The sequence below is a fragment of the Microcaecilia unicolor genome, chromosome 5 (genome assembly GCF_901765095.1).
Source record: "Microcaecilia unicolor chromosome 5, aMicUni1.1, whole genome shotgun sequence".
In the NCBI taxonomy this organism is placed as follows: domain Eukaryota; kingdom Metazoa; phylum Chordata; class Amphibia; order Gymnophiona; family Siphonopidae; genus Microcaecilia; species Microcaecilia unicolor.
In genome coordinates this window covers 38,377,119-38,402,223 of record NC_044035.1, presented here as the reverse complement: position 1 = coordinate 38,402,223, position 25,105 = coordinate 38,377,119, and the positions used below count along the sequence as shown (strand labels likewise).

The window sequence follows — 25,105 nt, the reverse complement described above, 5'->3', positions numbered from 1 at the left end:
TTAGACCCCTGAAGAAGGCCTCTTTGGCCGAAACACGGACCGTGTAGGGTCTTTTGCAATAAATTTGGCTTTTTATATCTTCGAGTTTGGTCTTTCTGGATTCTTCCGTTTTTTCGCTATTCCACTAGCAACATTCCATGTAGAAGGCTGCGCAGGCTTCTGTTTCTGTACGTGCAGGACGTCAGACTCACAGAAGCAGAAGCCTGCGCGGCCACATTGGTGGAATAGCAACATTCCATGTAGAATCTCAAATAGTAGCAACTGTGGAGGAGTGGCCTAGTGGTTAGGGTGGTGGACTTTGGTCCTGAGGAACTGAGTTTGATTCCCACTTCAGGCACAGGCAGCTCCTTGTGACTCTGGGCAAGTCACTTAACCCTCCATTGCCCCATGTAAGCCGCATTGAGCCTGACATGAGTGGGAAAGCACGGGGTACAAATGTAATAAAAAATAAAGTTTAAAATAGGTTTGTGCTCCAGCACAAACTGGATTGTGTCATGGTGGCGTCCCTGGATTTTTGGTGGCATTATCCAGTTATGTGCCACTGAAGATCCGGGGATCACCCAGTCAGTGTGATTTCACTGGGTAGGAAGCTCTGCTGCCTGGTTAAATGGTTTTAAATATGGGGCCCTACATTTCTAGAAGGAGGCAACAGCAAACCACTCCTGTATCATGTCAAGAAAACCACGAAGGGGGGGGGGGGGGGGGGGAGTGTCTGTCACTGTGTGGCTGCTAGGGTGAACTCTGACTTGAGAGCACATCTGGATCTGGACATTTCTAGCAAACAAAGGAAAATGAGTTATGATACAATTTTTCCTGCTGATATAGCAAACAGCAAGCATCTTATGCCACTTGCCAATCAGCAAATCATTTATAAGACAGTCTAAATACAGTGTTTACCGTATTCCTTATACATTTTAAGCACAGTTTCAGTCATAAATACAGCAAACAGTTCATTATGATATCATCTCTTGGTTAGAAAAACCTTAGCCTCACTCACATTGGCCAATATTCAACACCTTGGCAGCTGAATGGATCAAAATGACATTTGCCTTTTCTTGCTTTGGAATGCAGTTCCCTTTCCAGCTCTGAGCTGTATTTATTAACCCCAGGCATGAATGACATCATTAGCATAATTTTCTAAGTGACTGGTTTTCAAGCCCTACTGTGAAGAAGGATCTATATGAACACCCAGTCCAGAGACTCCCGAACCTGCTTGATCCTACAACAAGTTGGACTTTCAGGCTATCCATAATGAATATTCATGAGATAAATTTACACACTTTGGAGAACCAGTACCAACGAAACTGGTCTTGTTCCTATTCACTGTTTATAGCCCGAAGACCAAACTGGCTGTAGGCTTGTGAGACGGGTTTGGGAAGCCAAAGGAATATGGGGTCTATTTAAATCAGGGGAGCAGACTAGTGGTTAGAATACCAAGTAGATTATCAGGGAAACCCAGTTCAAATCTTGCTGCTGTTCCTTGTGATCTTGGGCAAGTCATTTAACCCTCCATTACCTCAGGTTACAGGTACAAACTTAACTGTATGTCCTCAGGGACTGGGAAATATCTCCTGTACCTGAAGGTAACTCACCTGGAGCTACTAGTGAAAATGATGTGAGCTAGATCCAAACAAAATAAATAAATAAGGCCTACCCAGTTACCATTTCTTAATCAGTGATTACATGAAGAACAGAAATAAGTGATTAGAATCATGCCACTGTAAGAATGGACAAGTGGAGTGAGAGTCTGCTGCTATGGCTGTTCTTTCGACAGCACCTCCAGGGACAGAAAAAAATCAAAATAGTGGGTAACATACTACGGAAAAATGAGGCAAAAAGAGAAAATCAATGTAAGGCCTAGTTCATGGAATCCTGGGAGAAAGAGGAAGAGAGAGAGACAGAGAGAGAGAGAGAGAGAGATGCGGACTGTGAGGGGGGAGGGGTGGGTTAGAGGGACAGATGCTGGAAATGGGGGATGGAAGAATCGAAGAAGAGAGGAGAGGAAAGAGAGAAGGGAAAAGGCGATTGAAAAATCTTTAGTAGAACACTGTGGGTCCCTTTTACAAAGGCGCGGTAGGCTCTAAGCATGTGCAGCATGCGCCAAAACGAGACTACCACCAGGCTAGCGCACCCCCCCTGGCAGTAATTTCGGATTTGGCACGCACCCATACCGCCAAGACAAATAAATTTTTCAAATTTCCTACCGCACATGGCGTTTCCGGTGTTACTCGGCAGTTGGTGTGCACCAACCATTCATCGTACATGTTGTGCGTGACCCCTTACCGCTAGATCAATGGGTGGCTTTAAGGGCTCAGGACGTAAATAGGCGCGCGCCGGTTTCAATTTTACCGCGGGCCCTTTTCCCGTCCGTTGAAAAAAAAGCCATTTTTCCCAGATGCAGTAAAAAAATGACCCGGTGCGCACCAAAAACACATGCCCACACTACTGCAGACCACTTTTTACTGCGGCTTAGTAAAAGGACCCCTGTTTGACTCATGGACATATGTTTGAGCAGCTTGGATTTCTGGTAATAATCAAACACCAAACTTTTCATAGAGAAGAGGGGATTTAAATAAACTTTTGAGGCAAGAAAAACAGAAATTAATTTTTAAATTTAACACTATTTCATCGAATAGACTAAATTCAGAATCTGACCTGTCAGTATTAATCTGGTGATGTTGGCACTACCACACAAGTAATACAAACACATGGGCCACTCAGTTTTAAATGTTGATGTTGCTTGTGATGTATTTATGTATTTTGCATTTATATGTTATCTACTGGTGTATTTATTTACATGCAATTGATAATTGTGATGTGTATGTTGTGTATTATAACTGAGTTTTGAATTTAATTATGATTGCTATTATGATATCATTATGTTGGTGTTGCCCATGTGTGTGAATTTTACATTTGTAATTGTTTTTTATATTGATTTTGATTTGGGGCATGTAGTTTAGTACTTCAATTGGATTTTTAAAGAATTTTTACTTTCAGATTTTTTTTTTTACTCACACTACTAGCTTCCCTCTCTGTTTTAGGGCCCTGTTTACTAAGCCGTGTTGTAGGCACACTAACGTTTTAGCGTACGTTAATGCTAGAGACACCCATATATTCCTATGGGTGTCTCTCGCATTAGCACCTGCTAGAAAGTTAGTGCGCCTACAGCACGACTTAGTAAAGAGGGCCTTTAGCTTCTGATTATGACTTCACTGGAATGCATAAAATGTTTTTTAAAATTTATTTTTTAGAATCTAACTCTATTTGATGGAAAAAAAATTCATTTGAAACACTATTTGATGTTCAGAAATGTTTTTTGAAGCATTTTTTTAAATTAGTTTGAAGTTTTTATTCATATGGAACCTTTGACCTTTTTGGCAGCTCTCATAAGCTTGCTTGCACATCAGGTTAGGCTGCTTTGTTTATTTGGTGAAACTAGAAGCACAACCTGCTGGTTGTAAGTAACAAGCTTTTTATTTATGTTTTTTAGTTGCTCCTAAGACTGCTGATATTTTGGTTACATGATTTTTACTTAAACTGTGACTTTAGATTTTAGATTTGCCAATTCGCTTTACAGAGGGAAGCAAGTGTGATTTGATTCCCCTCTAGTTAAGTACCACCATTTATTCAGGGACGCTGAGAGAGAGGCGAGGGGAAAAATTCTCCGGACCTGGCCTCCAAGGTGGGGGCCCAGGCCTGGGCCCAGTGCCAGCAAGCTTCTTCTCGCTGCCTGCTTCCGGGTCTGTCCTCTCCTGCTCCTGTGTGCCGCCCAGGACCTGGACGATTGTATTAGCGTGATATTGCATGTGGGTCCTGACTCCCAGCATGGACGGGAGCAGGAGAGGACAGACTATGGGAGCAGGCACGCAGGAAGCGGCTTGCCGGTGTGCCTCCCGCTTTGGAGGAAAAGACAAAAAGGTGCGGAAGTGGCGGTGTGAGTGGAGGGGCAGCAACGTGAGGGGGGCAGCAACGTGAGGGGCGCAGCAATGCGAGTGGGGGGAGGCAGTGTGAGTGGGGGGGGGCAATGCAAGTGGGGGGGGGCAGTGTGAGTGGGGGGATGGCATGCAGCAGTCCAGTTCTTCCCTGGGCCCGGCCATGTCTCTCGGCGGCCCTGCATCTACTTGATTAAATATACCTTTTAAATTAGATCCTTTACAGAGAAGCATGATGCATGAAAAACCACCATGTACTGCTCTAGTAAGGCACTATGAAGACATTTGCTATTATATAAGCATGCAGAGACTAGACACGGCTATAATATTCATATGTCTCTGTCACCTATACCTGTGGCTGTATTCTTGACAGATCTATGCTTGTATGACTGATGTCTGTGTGTTTTACATTTTTTAAAGCTGTTGTGTCACCATTCCGTACGAAAAGTTTTCTGTATGAAAAATTTGCATATACTGTAGAGTCAAGCTTTGAATATGGAAGTATCATTATACAAGCATGCACATATTTAACATTTTATGATACACAAATGTATATTGATGTATTAAGTTTTTATGCATGATTTATTATTTTTATTTATTATAATTTGTTTTTATCCTATTTATTATGAGGTCCTTCTACTAAGCTGCACTATGACTAGCGCGAGGGTTTCCCTGCATGCTGAGGCAACCTTTAGCGCAACTGCAAAATGGCTGAGTTTTCATTTCCTCAAATAATGGCCATGCATTAAATTCCCAATTAGCGTATGGCCATTAGCGCATGAGCCCTTACCAATACCTATTTAGTAGGCAGAAAAGGCTCACGCACTAACCATGCGCTAATTTGGTAGGTGCTCAGCAATGTAGCTGCGCTAACCAATCACCACTGGGCATGCCTACTCTCTGCCCCCCCCCCCCCCTCCAAACCTGCCACCAGCAAGAAAAAAATAAAGAAGTATTTTTTGGTGCCTGGGATGAGTGGGCAGATGCCAACACTGCCGTGAGATGTCTGAACACACCCCACAGTAGTGCATTTTCCCGCACTGTATTCACGCACTAGTGCTTGCTGCCACTTAGTAAAACGACCTCTATGGTGTGTACTGATGTTTATCTTTCTGTTTAAAAGCTGCTCCTAACAAAATGTGGACATGTTGGGTTCTGGTTACACTTGTGCGTTAAAGATTTGAAATTTATTTCAACTACGTCTACATCAGCTATCTGGTGATTTGTTGAAGCAATTTAACCAGCCAGCAGCCTCTCCTGCCTGGTTAAATCACTTTGAATATTGACCCCTTAGTACAACAGATTACTACTACTTAACATTTCTAGAGCGCTACAAGGGTTACGCAGCGCTGTACAAATTAACGAATAAGGACGGTCCATGCTCAGAAGAGCTTACATTCTAAAAGACGAAATGTCAAGTTGGGGTAGATGAGATTTCCTGAGAAGAGATGAAGTGATTAGGTTATAGATTCAATATCTATAAAATCATTACAAATGAACAAGAAAGAACTGGCTTTACAGCTAGTATCAAAGAGATAGTCAAAAAAACATACAGTTGCGATTTTACGTAGAGCTTCTCAACAGTTCACATTTTGTCTTGAACAGAACAGAAAGAAAGAAAGGCATAGATAATGTACTTTTGAAGACAGTTTGTAGAGTTTCTGATGGACATTGATCCGATTCTGGCCACGGTTGGTCTTCAGGCAAAGCTGGAACCTCGTTGGTCAACTTTAAAAAAGTTATTGTGCCTCCAAATGGGTGTCAAGACTGCCAGATCGAAAAACAATGATGACGTGGTATAGATGTGCTGAGAAGTGCTAAGAGGAATGAGATAAGAGAACTCAACTCCATAATATTTCCACGCAAAACAGATAGCAGGAAGCACAGTAGAGTAACTTGAACTGCAGCTGGAGAAGACTTTGCCACAATAATGTCAGCCTGGGAAACTTCTACAATCTAGGTCTATACATAGCTACAAACAGGGGTCCAAAGGGAATTTCAGAAACAGCATCACATTGTACTTTGGAGCCAGACCTCGGCCAATTTGAGTATGTTATGACGAACAGAGGATGTTTTGCTTTTACAGGTCTTGTTTAAATTTAAAAGGGACAAGAGAACAAAAAAGAAGGATCATCCATTCTCTAACATAAAAGCCAAGAGTATAAAGTAATACTGCTGATTACGACTGAACAGTCTGTTGGTGATTACAGACTTTTAGCTTGCTGCCAAAGTCTCGCTGGGAATGCTGAGTTTTTACCCTATTCCATAAATAATCCTATCCTCATTTGACACGAGGAAACGTATGTCAGTCCATCACTCTTCATACTCCAATTTTCTTGAGCCAAATTTTTTAACTGAATAAGTTCATACCATGCTTTGGAACAATATAAAACCTTAATTATCACTTTTCCTTACCTACTGTACTGTATAGTCCATATACGATTATTACGTTACAAATACAGACCTCTGATCCTCAGTAGACACAACATTCTATTTTAGTCCATTCCCCGGATAAAGCCTTTGATTGTATATGAAGGGCCTCTAGCATCATTAAAAGATGTGCCTTAATGTCTGTACTTTCTACTAAGAACAAATCCGAAAGGAAGAAAACCTTAACTAGTAGAAGCTTCAGACATTTGAAAATTTGCTTTGAATCTCTACTATGCTACTATTGCCTTTGTTTAGCTCCCGGATCATAAGCAATTTATACACCCTGGAGAATACTGACTTAAGAACATAAGAGTTGCTGTACTGGGTCAAACCAAGGATCCAGCCTGACATCCTGTTTCCAACAGTGGCCAGACCAGATTACAAGTACTTGGCGGAATCCTAAAAAGTGGCAAGATGCCATGCTACTGAATCCCAAGGATAAGTAATGGCTTTCCCCAGGTCTACCTTAATAATAGTTTATGAAGGTTTCCTCCAGGAATTTGTCCAAACCTATTTTAAACTTAGCTACATTAACTGCTTTTACCACTTGCTCCAGAAATGATTCATGTTTACCCATTCAATTCAGGATAAATAAAGAACTCTATCATACCGTCCCTCAGTCATCTCTTCTCCAAGCTGATGAGCCCTAACTTCTTTAGCCTTTCCTTACATGAGAGTTGTTCCATCCCCTTAATCATTTTGGATACCCTTCTTTCTACCTTTTCCAGTTCCACTGCATCTTTTTTGAGACACGGTGACCAGAACTGCACACAGTACTCAAGATGTGGTCTCCCAGTGGAGTGCTACAGAGGCATTATGATATTCTCTATTCCTTTCCTAATAATTCCAAATATTCTTTTTGCTTTTTTGGCCACCGCTGCACACTTAGCAGAAGATTTCAACATATTGTCCATGACGACCCCTAAATCCCTTTTCTTGGTGGTGACTCCTAATGTGGAGTCTAGCATCATGTAGCTATAATTTTGGTTGTACTTCTCAACGTACATCATTTTGCACTTGTCCACTTTAAATTTCATCTGCCACATGGATGTCCAGTCTTTGAGCCTCCCAAGGTCCTCCTACAATTTCACACCGTCCACATGTGATCTAACAACTGTGAATAGTTTTGTGCCATCTGCAAATTGATCACCTCACTTGTTCCCGTTTCCAGATCACTTATAAATATGTTAAATAGAACCGGTCCCAGTACAGATTCTTCTGGCACTTCGCTGTTCACCCTACTCCATTGATAGACTTGACCGTTTAACCCTTCTCTCTGTTTTCTATCTTTACCTCATAAAATGAGTCATTTATTAAGAGTTAGTGCAGGCTAATGCCATTAAACACATTATTTGCCACAAGGCCGTTAACAGCAAATAATGTGCACTAAGTGTCAGAGATGTGTGGTCAAAAGAATTGAAATGTTACAAAATATATGACCCCGAAGAATCTAAACAGAATAAAAACATTTCATCTAGCACAGCCTGATCTTTACTTCCCATTGAAAAGGCAATTCTATAAATGGATGCGCATTTTTAGGCACCAAGAATGTACCTATTTGGAATCAGTTCTATAAAGAAAAGTAGACGCCTAGTTAACAGAATACCAGCGTAACAGGTTATACATGCACCTTTGTTTCAGGCACGAGACTTGCACCTGGGCTCTAAAAATAGGCACCTACTTTCCTTTATAGAATAGGTGCCACATATGTGCCCTTTGGACAACTATATACAGGCACAACTGCTGTAGAATTACCCTCGTGTGCCCTATTAACCACAATATATTTGTAAGGGTGTGAAATACTTTCTTATCTGTAAATCGTGTAGATAATTCAGGCAGGCTTGAGTTAATGAGTACTAGTCATCATACTAAAAGAGTTGACCATCTAGTAGGCCCGATAAAGTGCCAGAAAACGTTTTCTAAAGGATGAAAATCTCAAGGACAAGAGAACACTGTATGAAAATGAAGGAAGGAGGAGTGAAAAGGAGGGTGGAGGACATCTGGAACAGACTTCTGGCAGAGGGCAAAGAGAGTGAAAGAATTCAAGGAATAAGTGAAAAGGGACCTCGGGGCAGAGTAAGAATACGACTAAGGTGTGAAAGCACAGTAGTTCTCCATCACAGTCCAAATAGCCCTTATCCACTGACAAAAGAAAACTGGAATCTTCATAGCTCATAATACCTAGTAAGTGGTGTTGCCTTCAATTAGCAGTTGGCCACAATAGTTTTCCAACCCTGATGGAGGACCTGAGCTTTTTAGAACTCACAGACCTCTTCTTTAGATCTGAAACTTTCATACCTATGGAATGTTGTGGGGTAGGAATTCCCACAATGTAGTAATCATCGGGAGGTGTCTAGAAATATTAGATTAGTGCAGATTAGAGGCATCTGGCAGACTCTTAGTCACTGCAAGTGTTAGTGTTCTTGAGAAAGGTTCCGGTAACACCCCACCTAAACTGAAAGCAGCCATTATTAGATCCTGCTATACGATAGTGAGTCATTAATCCAATTGTTCGCACCTTATTTTTTTTTTTTAATCTAAAAGATAAATGTGTTTCAGTTCTCAGGCCGCCCTATACTGTTATGTTTTCAAAACTGCTTGTAAGAACAAATTAGAGAAAAGCCAGAGATTGAATATACTTGGAGAAATACTTCCACGAGAAATACGGATAAGAGGATTACTGTTTAGGAGGCACTAAGGGCTCCCGCACTAGCCATGCATTATTCAACTGATGCACACCAATGCGAGAGCGCTATCTGAATAGCACATCTACGCTCATTCTCCACCTGTGACATGCCCCCTCCCCAAAAAATTGAAAAAAGATAAATACTGAGTGGTTAGTACATGCAAAAGGGAAAAATATGGCAAGATGCTCTAGCACATCCTACGGTAAGCTATTTTCAGCACGCTTAGTGCAACTCAGTAAAAGGTCTCCTTTGGAATCCAATGATCAAAAATTCAATTGGCATGACGCCTACAATCTCAAATTGTGTTCGGTCTTCTTAGGCACAGCAAGGGTTTTGTTAAAATGCTGAGTCCACAACCAATGCAGCTACAAAGCTGATCGAAGAACACAAATGCCCCGAAATTCTATAAATGGCGTTTAAAATTGCACATACAAATTTGGGCATTTGTGTTTTGGTGACTTCCACCCTGTTTGGTTCGTCTGTTAACCCAATATGGCTCATCTTAGGTTATTTTAAAGACAATATAGCTTGAATAAAAGCCATGCCTTAAATATATCTAAAAATGAAGGTAAAAGTTGAAAAATTGGGAAATTTCAGGGAATATATCCCCATTTCTGATAAAACATTATAATGGTAAATAGCAGACTATGGAGGATATTTTCAAAGCACTTAGCCTTCCAAAGTTCCATAGGTTTCTATGGAACTTTGGAAGGCTAAGTGCTTTGAAAATATGCCTCTATATGATTATTATTCTAAATGTACTGCTAGAAATCAGAAAGCCAGGTTAAGAAGGTTGTGACACAAGAAAAGGAGAAACTGTTTTATGATTTTAAGCAGATCTGTGTGGTTTAATCTTATCTCCTCACAAGTTCATTATCCTAAACTCAGCCAGAGTCATGAATCACTACTCCATTCTTTACAGGAACAAAAACTTAACCAAACATTTATGATTTGGTCTAGTACTGTACATACCGGTCAGAATAAAAACAAACAAATTGAAAGCACTTGCAAGAATAAGCTTATAAAATTTATTGAGGGTATCGTGACATCACTCCTTTTTTAGGATGATAAGGGGAGAAACCATGATACTCTGTGTTCTAGCAGGGTGGGGTAGGGGGCAATTTCTCAGAAAACAGAAATATGTTCTTAATTTTGTCCTTTCATATTTGTAAAGGACAAAAATGCACAACATCACATGATGATTGCAAAACTCTGCAATAACACAGACTTGAATTTGGACAATTTCAACATGCATTTCAAAAGAAAATTACAAAACAAACCAGGAATCATGTCAGACAACCTAGTGGTGCTGGTAGCAAACTGGATATTAGAAAAACTCATTTTTTACTAAGACTATTTGTGTTTCACTTATATATTCTGATGATATTTCTCAAACGTTTGCTTATTTCTGATCTGAAGAAGAAGGGTTACCTTTGACAGCTAATCAAAAAATGTATTAAGTTTGTCCAATGAAAAAGGTATCATTTTCATTTCTTTTCTCTGTCTTGTTTTACTTCTATTTATTACCTACTAAGACTATGGAATAACTACAGAATTTAAGAAAGTGCGGGACAGGCACGTGGGATCTCTTAGGAAAAGGAGGAGTTAGTGGTTACTGAGGATTGGGCAGACTGGATGGACCACTTGGCCCTTTTATCACCGCGCTAGAACTGGCCACAGGCTGCAGAAAACCCAAGTGCTGACGCCGGCGCCAGACACTTTTTAGCGCGGCTTGCTAAAAGGGTGAGCTGCATCTTAGCGCCTAACTTCAACACCCAGTTGTACAATTGTCACTTATCTGCCGGATTCTATATAGTGTGCCTAGCGTTCCGCACCTAAATCTAAGCGCATTCTGTAACAATGCACGTAACTGAATTGGCTTAACATGCCAATCAGTGTTGTTAACAGAACTTAACAAGCAATAACGAGCACTAACTGGCAATAATTAGAATTTACGCACATAACTCGCTAAGCGCACCTAAATTTGAACGTGCACATCCAAAAAGGGGCGTGGTTATAGGCGGAGAAATGGGCGTTTCGTGGCCATTCCCAAATTTACACACATTGCTATACAATCCAGCTTATAATTGAAAAAGAAAAACGCCTATATTGCGCCCCAGATCGGGAGATAGACGTTTATCTCACAAAAACGAATAAAGCGGTATAATGGAAAGCCGAATTTGGACGTTTTCAACTGCACTCCGTCGCGGATGCGGACAAAGTTGATGGGGGCGTGTCAAAGGCGTGGTGAAGGCGGAACTGGGGCGTGGTTATCGGCCGATCAGAGATAGGCGCCTTTCGCCGATAATGGAAAAAAAATATGCGTTTGTAGCTAGAATTTAGGGCACTTTTCCTGGACCCTGTTTTTTCCATGAATAAGGCCCCAAAAAGTGCCCTAAATGACCAGATTACCCCCAGAGGGAATAGGGGATGACCTCCCCTGACTCCCCCAGTGGTCACTAACCCCCTCCCACCACAAAAAATGATGTTTCACAACTTTTTATTTTCACCATCAAATGTCATACCCACCTCCCTGGCAGCAGTATGCAGGTCCCTGGAGCAGTTGTTAGGGGGTGCAGTGGACTTCAGGCAGGTGGACCCAGGCCCATCCCCCCCCCTACCTGTTACAATTGTGCTGCTTAATGCTTAGTCGTCCAACCCCCCAAACCCACTGTACCCACATGTAGGTGCCCCCCCCTTCACCCCTTAGGGCTATAGTAATGGTGTAGACTTGTGGGCAGTGGGTTTTGAGGGGGATTTGGGGGGCTCAACACCCAAGGGAAGGGTGCTATGCACCTGGGAGCTCTTTTACCTTTTTTTTTGTTTTTGTACAAGTGCCCCCCTAGGCTGCCTGGTTGGTGTCCTGGCATGTGAGGGGGACCAGTGCATTATGAATCCTGGCCCCTCCCACGAACAAATACCTTGGATTTATTCGTTTTTGAGCTGGGCGCTTTCATTTTCCATTATCGCTGAAAAACAAAAACGCCCAGCTTACAAATTGTCGAATAACACATGGACGTCTATTTTTTCCCAAAATACAGTTCGGTCCGCCCCTTCACGGACCCGTTCTCGGAGATAAACGCCCATGGAGATAGACGTTTTCGTTCGATTATGCCCCTCCACATGGCCCAGTTTGTGTAAACCTATGTGCAGGGATTTACGCCACGTTTTCGTTGGTGTAAATGGATGCGCATAGTTTTAGGTGCTGGGATATCACCTTAGCGTATTCTATATACCGCGCTTAAATCTTATAGAATACGCTTAGGCGAAAATGATTTCAATGCGGATTTTCCAGGCACCATATATAGAATCTCCCCCGGATAGTGGCAGGACAGTCACCAATGATTTTCTGTGATCCTGTCTATGGACTTATTCCATATAGATGTGAGGACGAGCAGCCACTTGGGTAAAGGATGTGCACAGCGCAAAACGTTTTGATTCATTTGCCCTTTTTTCCTAATTTTTGGATTTTTTTGGATCATTGTACACATTCATCTACAATAAAACATTTTAACTCGCATGTGTTAATTCATAGGTTAATGCACCTTAAATTTTTCCAGGCACATAAATACACAAATAGATGCACAGCCAGCTGTTCAAAGATTATATTGACTGTGTTAAAAAAAGATGAAGTGATGCAGGCGGTGTGTGATAAATAACCATAAAATTAGTTCTTTCTTGTCCAAGCAAGTTGGTAGGCATGAGGAAAACCAAATATTTTTTCATCTGCTCAAGTACTGTACTTTGAATTATATTATTATGCTTACAAAAAGGCATAACTTGAGCTGAAAGTGCTGATATATTCAAAATGAATAGACCAAGCTTTCTTATCCTCCTCTAAAAATCATATCCAATAGGATGTGGTTCCATCATTAAAAAAAACCTGAGGGCAATATCCAAACCCTATGTGTGGGTACAAATGCATCTTGTGAAAATGAAGACTCTAGATCAGGGCTGGTCAAGGGTCATAGACATTCTAGGTAAGGCTTCGTCTTTGCATCTCCAGTTAACAGAGAGTCTGATGACTAAAATCAACAATCAAAATTCCCTCCCCCCTTCCCAGAGTAATCGTAGAACATTGGGTCATCATTCTCTGTAAGACCATAAGCGTTGTCATACTGGGACAGATCGAAGGTTCATCAACCCTGGTATCCTGTTTCCAACAGTGGCCAATCCAGGTCACGAGTACCTGGCAAGATCCCAGAACAGTACAATACATTTTATGATGCTTATCCTAGCAATAATCAGTGAATTTTCCCAAGTACCTTTTCTACTTCAGTTATATCTTGTTTGAGAAGTAGTAACCAGAATTGCACACCATACTTAAGGTGAGGTCGCACCATACAATGATACAGAGGCAATATGATATTCTTTATTTTATTCTCCATTTTTTTGCAGTGTTTCCTAACACTTTATTTGGGGGTTCTTTTGGCTGCACACTGAGCAAAGGATTTCAACATATTGTCATCGATGACCAATCTTGCCCTACGTATGTTGGGTATTCCTAAGAGAAATCTGTAGTTGGTATTTGTTATTTTTGGAAAATCAGTCGAAAAGGTGAACTCTACCAGTTGAGTCTGAATCTAGGGTGCTTATTACGATACTGGATTCATCTTTGTCGTATGATTCCCAAGGTGGAACAAAAAACAAGAAGCAGACCTTGATGAAGAAAATGCGGTCTTTAATGAATCGTATTAATGCTCCCAGGGTTCATACTCAGATGCCCGACATGGCCATGTTTCGCCAAGATTACAGGCTGCGTCAGGGGTATACAGTACCAGTTGGTGCAAACCTTAACGCTCCACCAACATAAGTCAACGTGTATCTTCCTGGAGGCAAATGCAACTGATACAGAACACTTCAGTGAGACTAATTTTTAGACTTAGTAAGTTTAGCAGTGTATCCAGTGACTTCCAGTCCATCAACGAACTTTAGATAAAACAGATCTTTGGGGTTTTTTTTCAAATTTTGTATGGTAGCACTTCAGAATTACTGATAAATATAGTTTCTATTACTTTGCCAAGATTGTCTTGTCGCCTAAGTAATCAAACGATACCCCGTCCTCCTTCCTTTCACAATATGTGATCCTTTAGAGTAGTTAATTTAGCTTTTTCCGTTCTGGGAGTTTCTCTTTGGAACTCTTTTCCTTTACATTAGGACTGAAGTTAGCTATTTAGCATTTCAGAAGAAGGTTAAAACTTTTTTGTTTGCGTATATATAAAATGTAATCTTGGGTTATAAACTGATTAAGTGAGTGGTGGTTTTTTTAATGTTATATATTGATAGATGATCTGTATTACCTTATTATCGTACACGGCAATGAACCCTTCTGTTAGAGAAATTAGCAGTTTATAAGAACTGAATTGGTAATTTTAGGAACTGCGCACATGGGGAGCGGCTTTGAAGGAAAGGCCTGCTAATCGGCATTTGTATTTTGCTTTGGGTATGCTGTAATCCTCCATCAATTCTTTCATAATATAGGGAGTCCTGTGGGAAGCACAACTGCAGACTCTTTCACAGCAATCTTTAGGAGATTGCTATTGTGGTAGGAGACCATGCAGTGCTAATGCAGCTTGGTAAAGGCCTAGCTATTTCCTGTTCAATTACTTAACTGCAAGCATAGACATAAATAGTTTTCGCTGGACTATTATAAAGGAGCAAAGTAGGTTATTGCGGCTTGTAACTAATTGACAAAGAAACTGCTCCTTTTTCTCTCAGGTTCCTCTCATCTGTTTTATTATCTTGCTATGTCACTACTGATTTGTGTACTCCATTTGGTTTTTACCTAAATGAGGCTAATAATGTTTTGCATATGCATAGTTATAGAATTGCCCTTCACACTTTTAAACACAACATTTGACCACAAAAAAAAAGCTTCATTTGACAAATCTGATTCATGCGCAGTGGCGTTCCTAGGGGGGGCTGACACCCGGGGCGGATCGCCGATGCGCCCCGCCCCCCGGGTGCAGCGCCCCCCCCAATGGCGAAAGAGCCCCCAATCCCCCGGTGAAATAACCCCCCGGGTACACGCCGCTGGGGGGGGGGGGGGTGCCGCGCGCCTGCCGGCTCTTCGTTTTCATGCTCCCTGTGCTCCGGAACAGGAAGTAACCTGTTCCGGGGCCAAGGGAGCATGAAAACGAAGAGCCGACAGGCGCGCGGCACCCCCCCCCCAGCGGCGTGCACCCGGGGCGGACCGTACCCACCGCCCCCCCCCCTTGATACACCACTGTTCATGCGGTTCCTGCTTGTTGTTCAGGATATTTTTTATTCTGTGTTATTTACAGTTTAATCACCCTGATACAGCTATAGAAACACCATTTCCCCACCATTAAAATGAATTTCCAAGCACACCTGGATAAACTGCCTCTACATGTAGCATTTTATGAACTCCAGAAGGAAGTTCTCTTTGGCACCATGCAAATACTTTGGCAAACATTAGCAGTAAATTTGAGAGACTGAGATCATGCTCTACATACCCTGGCTTAGGAGAGAGGTTCATACTATGCACAAAACTAACCCATTAACCTATTAGGAGACATTGCCCCCGAAAGAAACATAATCTATCAATAAATATTACTTGCACCTATATTACACATCAGTGTGATCTGGTGGCTCATATGTGAAACTGATGTTTCAGTAACACCAGTGAAAAAGTGAGATACACGTCAGGGCCAGGAGCTCTATCAATATAATAATAATTCGCCATAGAACACGTTCCGGACAATACTCAGAGCTATTTAACCTGCCAGAAATGGTAAATGGTAGCTGACTGGTTAAATAGCATTTTGGCACCTAACCACTAATATTCAGTGTGAGATAACCGGTTATTTTAGCAGGGTTTAAAAAAGGCATAAGCTATTATTAAGATGGACTTGGGAAAATCTACTGCATATTCTAAGAAAAGCAACATAAAATCGGTTTTACTGTTTTGGGATCTTGGCAGATCTGGCCACTGTTGGAAACAGGATACTGGGCTTGACGGACTTTTGGTCTGTCCCTGTATGGCAATGTTTATGTTGTTATGTTCTAAAAAGATAATCATCTATATTACGCAATATCCGGCTAAGTTTAGTGGCCAAATCGGACTGCCTAAATAGCAGTTCTATCTTTGGCCACTATAAACTAAAGGGCTGGTTTACTATGCCACGGTAAAAAGTGGCCTGCAATAGTTTTGGATCATAAAATTGGTGTGCACTGCAGGGGCGTAGCCAGACTTCGGCAGGTGGGGGGTCCAGAAACTGAGGTGAGGGGGCACATTTTAGCCCCCACCCGGTCCCGCTGACCCCCCCCCACCGCCACCACCGAGCCCCCCTGCCAATGACCCTCTCGACCCCCCTCCCGCCACCGTCGCCTACCTTTGCTGGCGGGGGACCCCAATCCCCACCAGCCATGGGGTCCTCTTCTTCCGGCGCAAGGCTTCGTTCTGTTTCTGAGTCTGATGTCCTGCACGTACAACGTACACGTACAACGTACAACGTGCAGGACATCAGACTCAGAAACAGAACAAAGCCTTGCGCCGGAAGAAGAGGACCTCGGCTGGCGAGGGTTGGGGTTCCCCGCCAGCAATGGTAGCCCACAGCGACGGCGGGGGAGGGTTGGCGGCGGGAGGGGGGGTCGAGAGGATCATCGGCAGGGGGGTCCAGGGCCAAATCTATGGGGGCCCAGGCCCCCGTGGCCCCACGTAGCTATGCCACTGGTGCACTGAATCACTTTTTACTGCAGTACGGCTATTTACTGCCTGAGCCCTGAATGTCAGGTGACATTTAGTAGGCAGTAAGGGCTCACGCGCTAATCCTGCGGTAATTGGGCAGCGCACAGCAATGTGGCAGTGCTGCCGATTACCACCAGGACTGTCCCCCGCGGTAGAAAATTATTTTCTACCACAGGAAACTGTGCGTGCCAACTATGGAACTATCACCAGGCTCCTGCACTACCCTGGTGGTAGGGCTGATTTGGCACGTGCTGCCCTGCCGCACCTTTTTAAAAGGACCCCTTAACCTGTACAGATAACCTGTGTGTGAACTGCTTAGGTGTAGGTGGTATATAAGTTGTGAAAATAATAATTATAATAGTTGACATAGAGGGGCATAATGGAAAGGGGGTGCCCATCTATAAGGGTGCCCATCTCTAAGGACGGCCCCGTAAAGCGGGGGCCATCTTTCGTTTCGATAATACGGTTGGGGAAGGCTAAATCTCAACATTTGGGTCGACCTTAGAGATGGCTGCCATTGGTTTTCGCCGATAATGGAAACTAAGGATGGCCATCTCAAAACTGGCCAAATCCAAGCCATTTGGTCGTGGGAGGAGCCAGTGTTTGTAGTGCACTGGTCCCCCTGACATGCCAGGACACCAACCGGGCACCCTAGGGGGCACTGCAGTGGACTTCACAAATTGCTCCCAGGTGCATAGCTCCCTTACCTTGTGTGCTGAGCCCCCAACCCCCCCCCCCCCCCCCCGCAAAACCCACTACCCACAACTGTACAACACTACCATAGCCCTTAAAGGGTAATGGGGGGCACCTAGATGTGGGTACTGTAGGTTTCGGGTGGGTTTTGGAGGGCTCCCATTTACCACCAAAACGGTAACAGGTGGGGGGGGGGGGGGGAAATGGGCCTGGGTCCGCCTGCCTGAAGTGCACTGCAGTACCCACTAAAAACTGCTCCAGGGACCTGCATAGTGCTGTGATGGAGCTGGGTATGACATTTGAGGCTGGCATAGAGGCTGGCAAAAAAATGTTTTTACATTTTTGGGGGGGTGGGAGGGGTTGGTGATCACTGGGGAAGTAAGGGGAGGTGATCCCCGATTGTGGTCATCTGGTCAGTTCAGGCACCTTTTCAAGGCTTGGTCGTGAACGAAAAGGGAGCAAGTAAAGTCGGCCAAATGCTCGTCAGGGCCGCCCTTCTTTTTTCCATTATTGGCTGAGGACAGCCATCTCTTAACCACGCCCCCATCCTGCCTTCGGTACACTACCGACATGCTCCCGTGAAATTTGGCCGTTCCTACAACGGAAAGCAGTTGATTATGCCGATTTGGCCGGCCCTGAGAAAAGGTCGCCCATCTCCCGATTTGTGTCGAAAGATGGGCGCCCTTCTCTTTCGAAAATAAGCTGGATAGCCGGTTAAAATTAGGCCAGCCAAACCCCCCCCCCCCCCGGATATTCAACGCCAGTCACTGGAAATGGCCTGGCATTGAATATCTGGGGTCAGTGCCGATCATGGCACTTACACAGACTGCTTCCTATGGGCTGAATATCGGCCTCGTTATCTCACTTGGGAGTCCTTTTACTAAGCTGCAGTAAAAATTGGACTTTGCATGCCCTTGAATGGGCCTTTTCCACCTAAGGCTATTTTTACTACGGTTCCAAAAATGCCTTTTTTCTATTTTCTCCATTAACAGCCAAGCGCTAAAATTGCCATTAGCATGCAGCCATTTTTAAAAATTACCACATGAGTACTTACCACCTTTCATTTTGTAGGTGGTAACGGCTCACGTGCTAATCCTGTCCTAACCAGTTAATGGACAATAACGTAACTGCGCCAACTAATTAGCGCAGCAATGTCCTCCTGATATGTCCCCTCCCCCCAAAAAATAGAAACAGTTTTTTAGCACACTAAAATGGCCCCTACTACGGGATGTCTGAGCGTGTCCCGTGGTAGTCTTATTTACTTATTTATTTATTTATTTCCCCTGCATTAGCAACACAGCTTAGTGAAAGGGCTCCTTAGGGGTGTAGTTCCTAACCAGCTTCATAGGAACAACAAGCATTCAATAGCAAAATCTTGTGTTATTTTACTGTAATGCAATGTGTGTTTCATAATACTGAGAAGCAGAGCATGCTAATACATGCAAAGCATCTCATTATTATGCAAATCAAATAAGGCAGTGTGTGCTGAACTTCATAAGCTGTGCAATTTGTGTGAAAAATAAGGTCAGCTTTGAGCAGGTGTTAGGTTTCCTACCCAGGAGCACTGGATGATATTTCACTGCGGCTTTAGTAAGTAGCCCCTTACCCCAGGATACTATAAATGGCGTGCATTAATTGCGCACTCTCCCAAGATGCACGCACAACTAAGTTGGCTAACGAGCCCATTAGCGCCAATAATTGGGTGCTGACAATCGATCATTGGCATTAATTGGCAACAGTGTAGATTTGCGTACGTATCTTGCTATGCACTATTCTATAAAGATCCGTGTGCAAATCTTATAGCATGTTACTCAAATGGGGGCATGGGTGGGTCGGCACCGTTTACTAAAGATGTGCGCAGTATTACTGAATACCGGGGATCACTCCTCACTTTCGCGCCAGGATATACACCAGGTTAAAATCCTTGTGCCCAAAGTTTGGCACAGAAAATCAGCTGCAACTTGGAGCACTGTTTGTAGAATAGTATTCTGTGCGGATTTGTTCTCAGTAATATTTATTGAATCTAGTCCTTAGCGTGCTCTTTCTGCTTTGCACGGCAGTCAAACCTCTTCCCTGCAGGAAACCTCAGTCTATACCAAGCTGTAAGCCACTTCACTAAGTACTATAAACCTCACACCTTTTTGGTTTGCATATCATTAGCGATACTGGCAACAGCACAGCTTAGATTTCTGCTACCGTCGTGCTTTTAGAGATCCACACCCTCGGTCTATAACGGCCAGGCAACTGAAATCTGCTCCAAACTGTCTTCCCTTGTAAACTTTTTACTGGAACCCATTTCAAACCCTTGAGCTGTTACACAGGATCTTGGAAAACGCCTGTCAACTCCTTACTGGCTGCGTCGGCAAAACTGGTTTCAAACCACAGTACTTTCATTGAGGTCAGCAGAATGGATTGCCAAAAATGAGCACATTTTGACATTTTACACTATAAGAAGAGCAAATTTTGAACATGCATGCACAGATGGAAAAGTTTCTATGTGCATGATCAGAATAATCTTCATAGCAAGAAACAATATTTTGAACTACAAGCAGGATCCTTCACTGATGCCCAGTGGAAAATCCTTAAGACTTGCCTGCACATTCTTTAACAGGACATTCTCTATTAACATATCTATCTTAGATAAAGCTTATATAAATATAAGTAGTAAACGGTTTGCAAAACCTCTTCCATCACTTAGAAGATGGTAACACAGAATCATTCAGCTATGACAGGAGCAAAAACCAAGACCTCAAGTAGACAGTACCCAACTGATTATTACGCCAGCATCACTAAGCAGAAAACCAAATCATTTCAAACCCAGGCATACTCACTTTTTTTACAAGGTAGCAAAAAGTGCATATGCTGATCTGCACAAGAAAACAAAACGAAACACAAAGGCAGTGGAGAAGCCTATTTGGTGGCAAAGAAACTGTGTAAACGATTTCACAATAAATGTTCTTACAATAGTTTCTAGCTGCATACTTTCACACCTAGAATATAACTGTACATGAACTTTTTCCATCAGTGCAATCTGGTTGATCAATACACACATTTATAGGCGACATTCTTACAGCAGAAGGCAACAGCTTGGCCTGCTGCCCAGATCAACAGAGAGAAACATAACCTCCTCAGCCATGCACATTACCAGATGGAAGTAATGTACAGATTTAGGAAGGGGAGGGAAATGAAGGACAGAACAAAACAGGCCATTAAAAAAAGGAAAAAGCCAAGAAATGTCTCACCACTTTCATTTTTCTCAATAACATCCACCACTTCGCCAGCACGTAGGCTGATCTCGGAGTTCTCCTGCTTCTCGTAGTTGGAGATGACTGTGTACTGGTCCAGGATCATGGGTTCAAAGTTGGTGTCAGCACCTGGGGAAGGGAAAAAGCAAGCTGTGAGCCAGCTCCCAGCCATAGCTCCTCTTGAACGACCTCCGTCCATTCGATTCATGATAGGCCAGTTTGTTGCCACAGTCAAGCCAATCAGAGTATAATCTTGGCTCCCAGCATATCTCCAAATGGCTGGCCATATAGAAATATCCACCTCTGACCCACAACACGGCAGCACAGAGGAACATTTAAGGGGAGGGAAAAACCCCTACAAACAACGGGTTAATCACATGCTTTCATGGTGGATTTGGATGATTCTCACATGGTCTTTGCAATCCTTGTCCCATTCAGTTAGAGAGAAAAATAATTTTCAGAAGGAAATAACGTACAGGTCTGTGGTAAAAATCCTCCCCATTAAACTACAAGAAAAAGTAAAACAGTTTTGCTCTCAGAGGCAGAGTGCTTTCTCTTCTCTTTCGGATTCAAGCTGGAAGTCAAGAGGGGGTTGTGGAGGCCAATCCTAGCCAGCTCCACTACAGCCCTTAAATAGAAACACATGAGTGAGACTAAGCAAGGAGGCAGGGAAGGAGGGTGGAGGAAGGGAAGGAGGCAGAGCTGAGCAACTGTTTACTTGAAACAGAAGAATAAAGTTGCAGGGCCAGATGCTTACTAATGAGGGCTTTGCCTCTTCCAAGAGTTGCTCCTTAGTCCTTCTAGCAACCTTCCATAGTACATTAATGGGAAAGAAGCTAAGCAAACTCAACGCTGGGCAACCTTGGAAAGCTAATCAAGAAATGTATTAAGTTATGTCCAATAAAAAAGGTATCATCTTATTTTCTTTTCCATGTTTTATTTTGTTTGATTTCTATTGATAACATCTTGAGAGAAACTGAATTCAATGCTAATCTGTATTGTCATTTGCATACATGGACTATCGAGTCTGGACTGATTTAAAGCCCTAAGAGAAGGGAAACTGGACCCAGTGGCTCACGGGGCCTCAAGGGGAGAACTGAAACCCCTCAGACTTACTGGGGTAGAGTGGATGGGTGTCTCGGAAGTAGAGGAATTTCACCCTGAGAGAGAAGGTGACCTACTAAGAAGACCCAGAAGCAAAAGAGCCTAAGAAAACTATAGACTGATTGCTTTCTTCTTGGGAGTTGAGGGTTCTTTGGGGATGGGAATGAGGTCGGCTCTTGTTACTTAAGGATTTGTACAGATTATCCTTCCTTGGTTAGAGCAGTGACTATGCGTGGACCACGGACTCAGCCTATGCTTTTCGATAAGCTGCATGTTATCCCAGTAAGCTGATAGAAATAAATGATCTCCAGAAATATCTGACAGGCTGTATACAAATGATTTCTACCTACAGCTGATCTCTGCTTTCCCTTCCTGTAACAATCCTCAGTACTTAGTGCACATTTGGTTCAACAGTGCTCCTTAAAAACTGAAATATATTATTGTGCATTAAGGGGGGAAGTTATGCTATGGTTAAGATGTGTTATTTTACTGTTAACCCCAGTTATTAATAACTAGGTCTCATGGCATAAAATGGGACCTGTGCTAAAACAGCACAAGTTGAGGTAAAATAACACGTCTTAACTGTAACCCACGTTGATACCTTCGCCCTAAGTCAATCAGTGCACATTAAAAAGTTCTTTTTATGAATGTGTGAAACAAACTGAAAATGGAGGGAAGGCCAAAAAATAAATAAATAAAACAATAACTAACCAAAAGAGTTTGGCCTGCATTCTTTTACTGATTTCACCCACCACCTCCGACCCTCTCCATGCATGCATCATGTTTTTTGTGAATTGATACTTCTAACATTATTCTCTTGGATCCTCAACTTCCTTTTCTCTGAAAAGGGTTAAGCTTCTTGTGCATTATTTATATCTGTGAGGACACGTACATCTATCTATAGGTCCTTAAGTATACTATGCATGAGAGATAAAAGGGTCCCTTTGACTAATTAAACGCCACAGTTGCATTTCACTGAAGATAGATGTTCCCTGGCTGTTCCGGTACTGTGCTCCAGACCATCACACAACCTATTAACCATCTCTGGACTGGAATACGAATGGTAAACACAAGAACACGACCAAAGCTTGAAACCAAAAGCTGATATATGAATACCTAAACAAATTAGCAGACACCAAGATACTAAGTGAAATGTGGAGGAGTGGCCTAGTGGTTAGGGTGGTGGACTTTGGTCCTGCGGAACTGAGTTCCATTCCCACTTCAGGCACAGGCAGCTCCTTGTGACTCTGGGCAAGTCACTTAACCCTCCATTGCCCCATGTAAGCCGCATTGAGCCTGCCATGAGTGGGAAAGCGCGGGGTACAAATGTAACAAAAATAAAATAGATACTATTGAAGATTCTACATGGAATGTTGCTACTATTGGAGATTCTACATGGAATGTTGCTATTCCACTAGCAACATTCCATGTAGAAGGCTGCACAGGCTTCTGTTTCTGTGAGTCTGACGTCAGACTCACAGAAGCAGAAGCCTGCGCGGCCGCATTGGTGATCTGCAAGGGCCGAGGCCGACTTCTACATGAATTGTTGCTAGTGGAATAGCAACATTCCATGTAGAATCTCAAATAGTAGCAACAGTGGAGGAGTGGCCTAGTGGTTAGGGTGGTGGACTTTGGTCCTGAGGAACTGAGTTCAATTCCCACTTCAGGCACAGGCAGCTCCTTGTGACTCTGGGCAAGTCACTTAACCCTCCATTGCCCCATGTAAGCCGCATTGAGCCTGCCATGAGTGGGTAAGCGCAGGGTACAAATGTAACAAAAATAAAATAGATACTATTGGAGATTCTACATGGAATGTTGCTACTATTGGAGATTCTATATGGAATGTTGCTACTATTGGAGTTTCTACATGGAATGTTGCTAGCAACATTCCATGTAGAAGGCTGCGCAGGCTTCTGTTTCTGTGAGTCTGACGTCCTGCACGTACGTGCAGGACGTCAGACTCACAGAAGCAGAAGCCTGCGCAGCCACATTGGTGGAATAGCAACATTCCATGTAGAATCACAAATAGCAGCAACAGTGGAGGAGTGGCCTAGTGGTTAGGGTGGTGGACTTTGGTCCTGAGGAACTGAGTTCAATTCCCACTTCAGGCACAGGCAGCTCCTTGTGACTCTGGGCAAGTCACTTAACCCTCCATTGCCCCATGTAAGCCGCATTGAGCCTGCCATGAGTGGGAAAGCGCGGGGTACAAATGTAACAAGAAAAAATGCTATAAGAAAAAAATTAAGAAGAGAGGAAATGGATTAAAAGAGACGGAAGGCAGTTTGAAAATTAAAGAACAGAAGAGAGGTTTTTTCTGGCCGATGATAGAAATATTGTCTGTAGGGTGCTGTATGAAGTATTGCGTACCACAGACTTCTGAGGCCTTTTCCTCTCTTCTTAATTTTTTTCTTATAGTGTTTCACTTAGTAAAACAGTATCTGCAATACCACTGGGACTCTGTAGAGCCCAGATACATATACTGTATCTCATAACACAGTAATACAAGAAGAGGGTAGTTTTATGAAAGGACGCCTGTGTCCAGCTGGAAAAGGCTCCTTTGTTATAAAGATAATGTTGTGGTCATGTGCATTTATGATGACATAGGTGTTCAGAACAAGCCCGAGTAGCCTGCAAATTCACATACACACATTGAAACCTGCTCCGGCACCAAGACTTGTCAGAAATTAGTATTCAGCCTTGTTTCGCTTTCAGCCAAAAAAATGCCAGTGCATTTTTGGCTGAAACCAAAACTTTGTGTCCCCATAGAGCTCACTCCCACCCACCCCCAGCTCCACTAACTCACTCCCTCCTCCTTTCCCCATCCCCCTCCCCAATGGAGCAGGCTTCCCCCCCCCCCCCCCCAAACAGGACCCACCCCTAGGCCCTTTAGGCCTACCTTAAAATTGATGGTGATCTAGTGCTTCAGTTGGGGCAGCAGCGATCCCCAGTAGCTCCTGCCAATGCCGGCTCCAATCGCAAAATGGTTGCTGCGAACTCCAATGGCAGACTGCCACTAGTGGTCACAGCAGCCATTTTGACAGCAGAATGTTTGGGATCGCTCCAGCTCTTGTACCACTTATTATAAGGTAAGCCCAGGGGGCCTAAGGGTGGAGGGAAGAAGGGTTTGGGAGAAAGGCGACTCCTGCTCGGGAGCGGGGTGGGGTGGGGTAGGGAGGGCTGGGTCGTAGCACTTATTTGGGGCAGTTGTGGCCAGTTTCAGTTGAAACCGAGTAGTGAAATCAGCCGCAGATGCAGTTTTACCTGAAGCCAAAAAAAAAAGGGGGTTTCAGTTGCCCTCTAGTC

The 25,105-nt window shown here is 43.2% G+C and overlaps 1 protein-coding gene across 5 annotated transcripts in view; it reads right to left on the bottom strand.

Moving 5' to 3' along the window:
• SH3PXD2A (SH3 and PX domains 2A) overlaps positions 1 to 25,105 on the bottom strand; it is a 627,470-nt gene that overhangs the window by 128,008 nt on the left and 474,357 nt on the right. For 4 of the 5 annotated variants that reach the window (XM_030202799.1, XM_030202798.1, XM_030202801.1 and 1 more), the window contains one exon: positions 20,696 to 20,827. In XM_030202799.1, the coding sequence (XP_030058659.1) occupies positions 20,696 to 20,827 (132 nt within the window). Of the gene's footprint in view, positions 1 to 20,695; positions 20,828 to 21,107; positions 21,279 to 25,105 lie in introns of those variants that run through there. The other variant, XM_030202803.1, reaches the window with a different exon arrangement.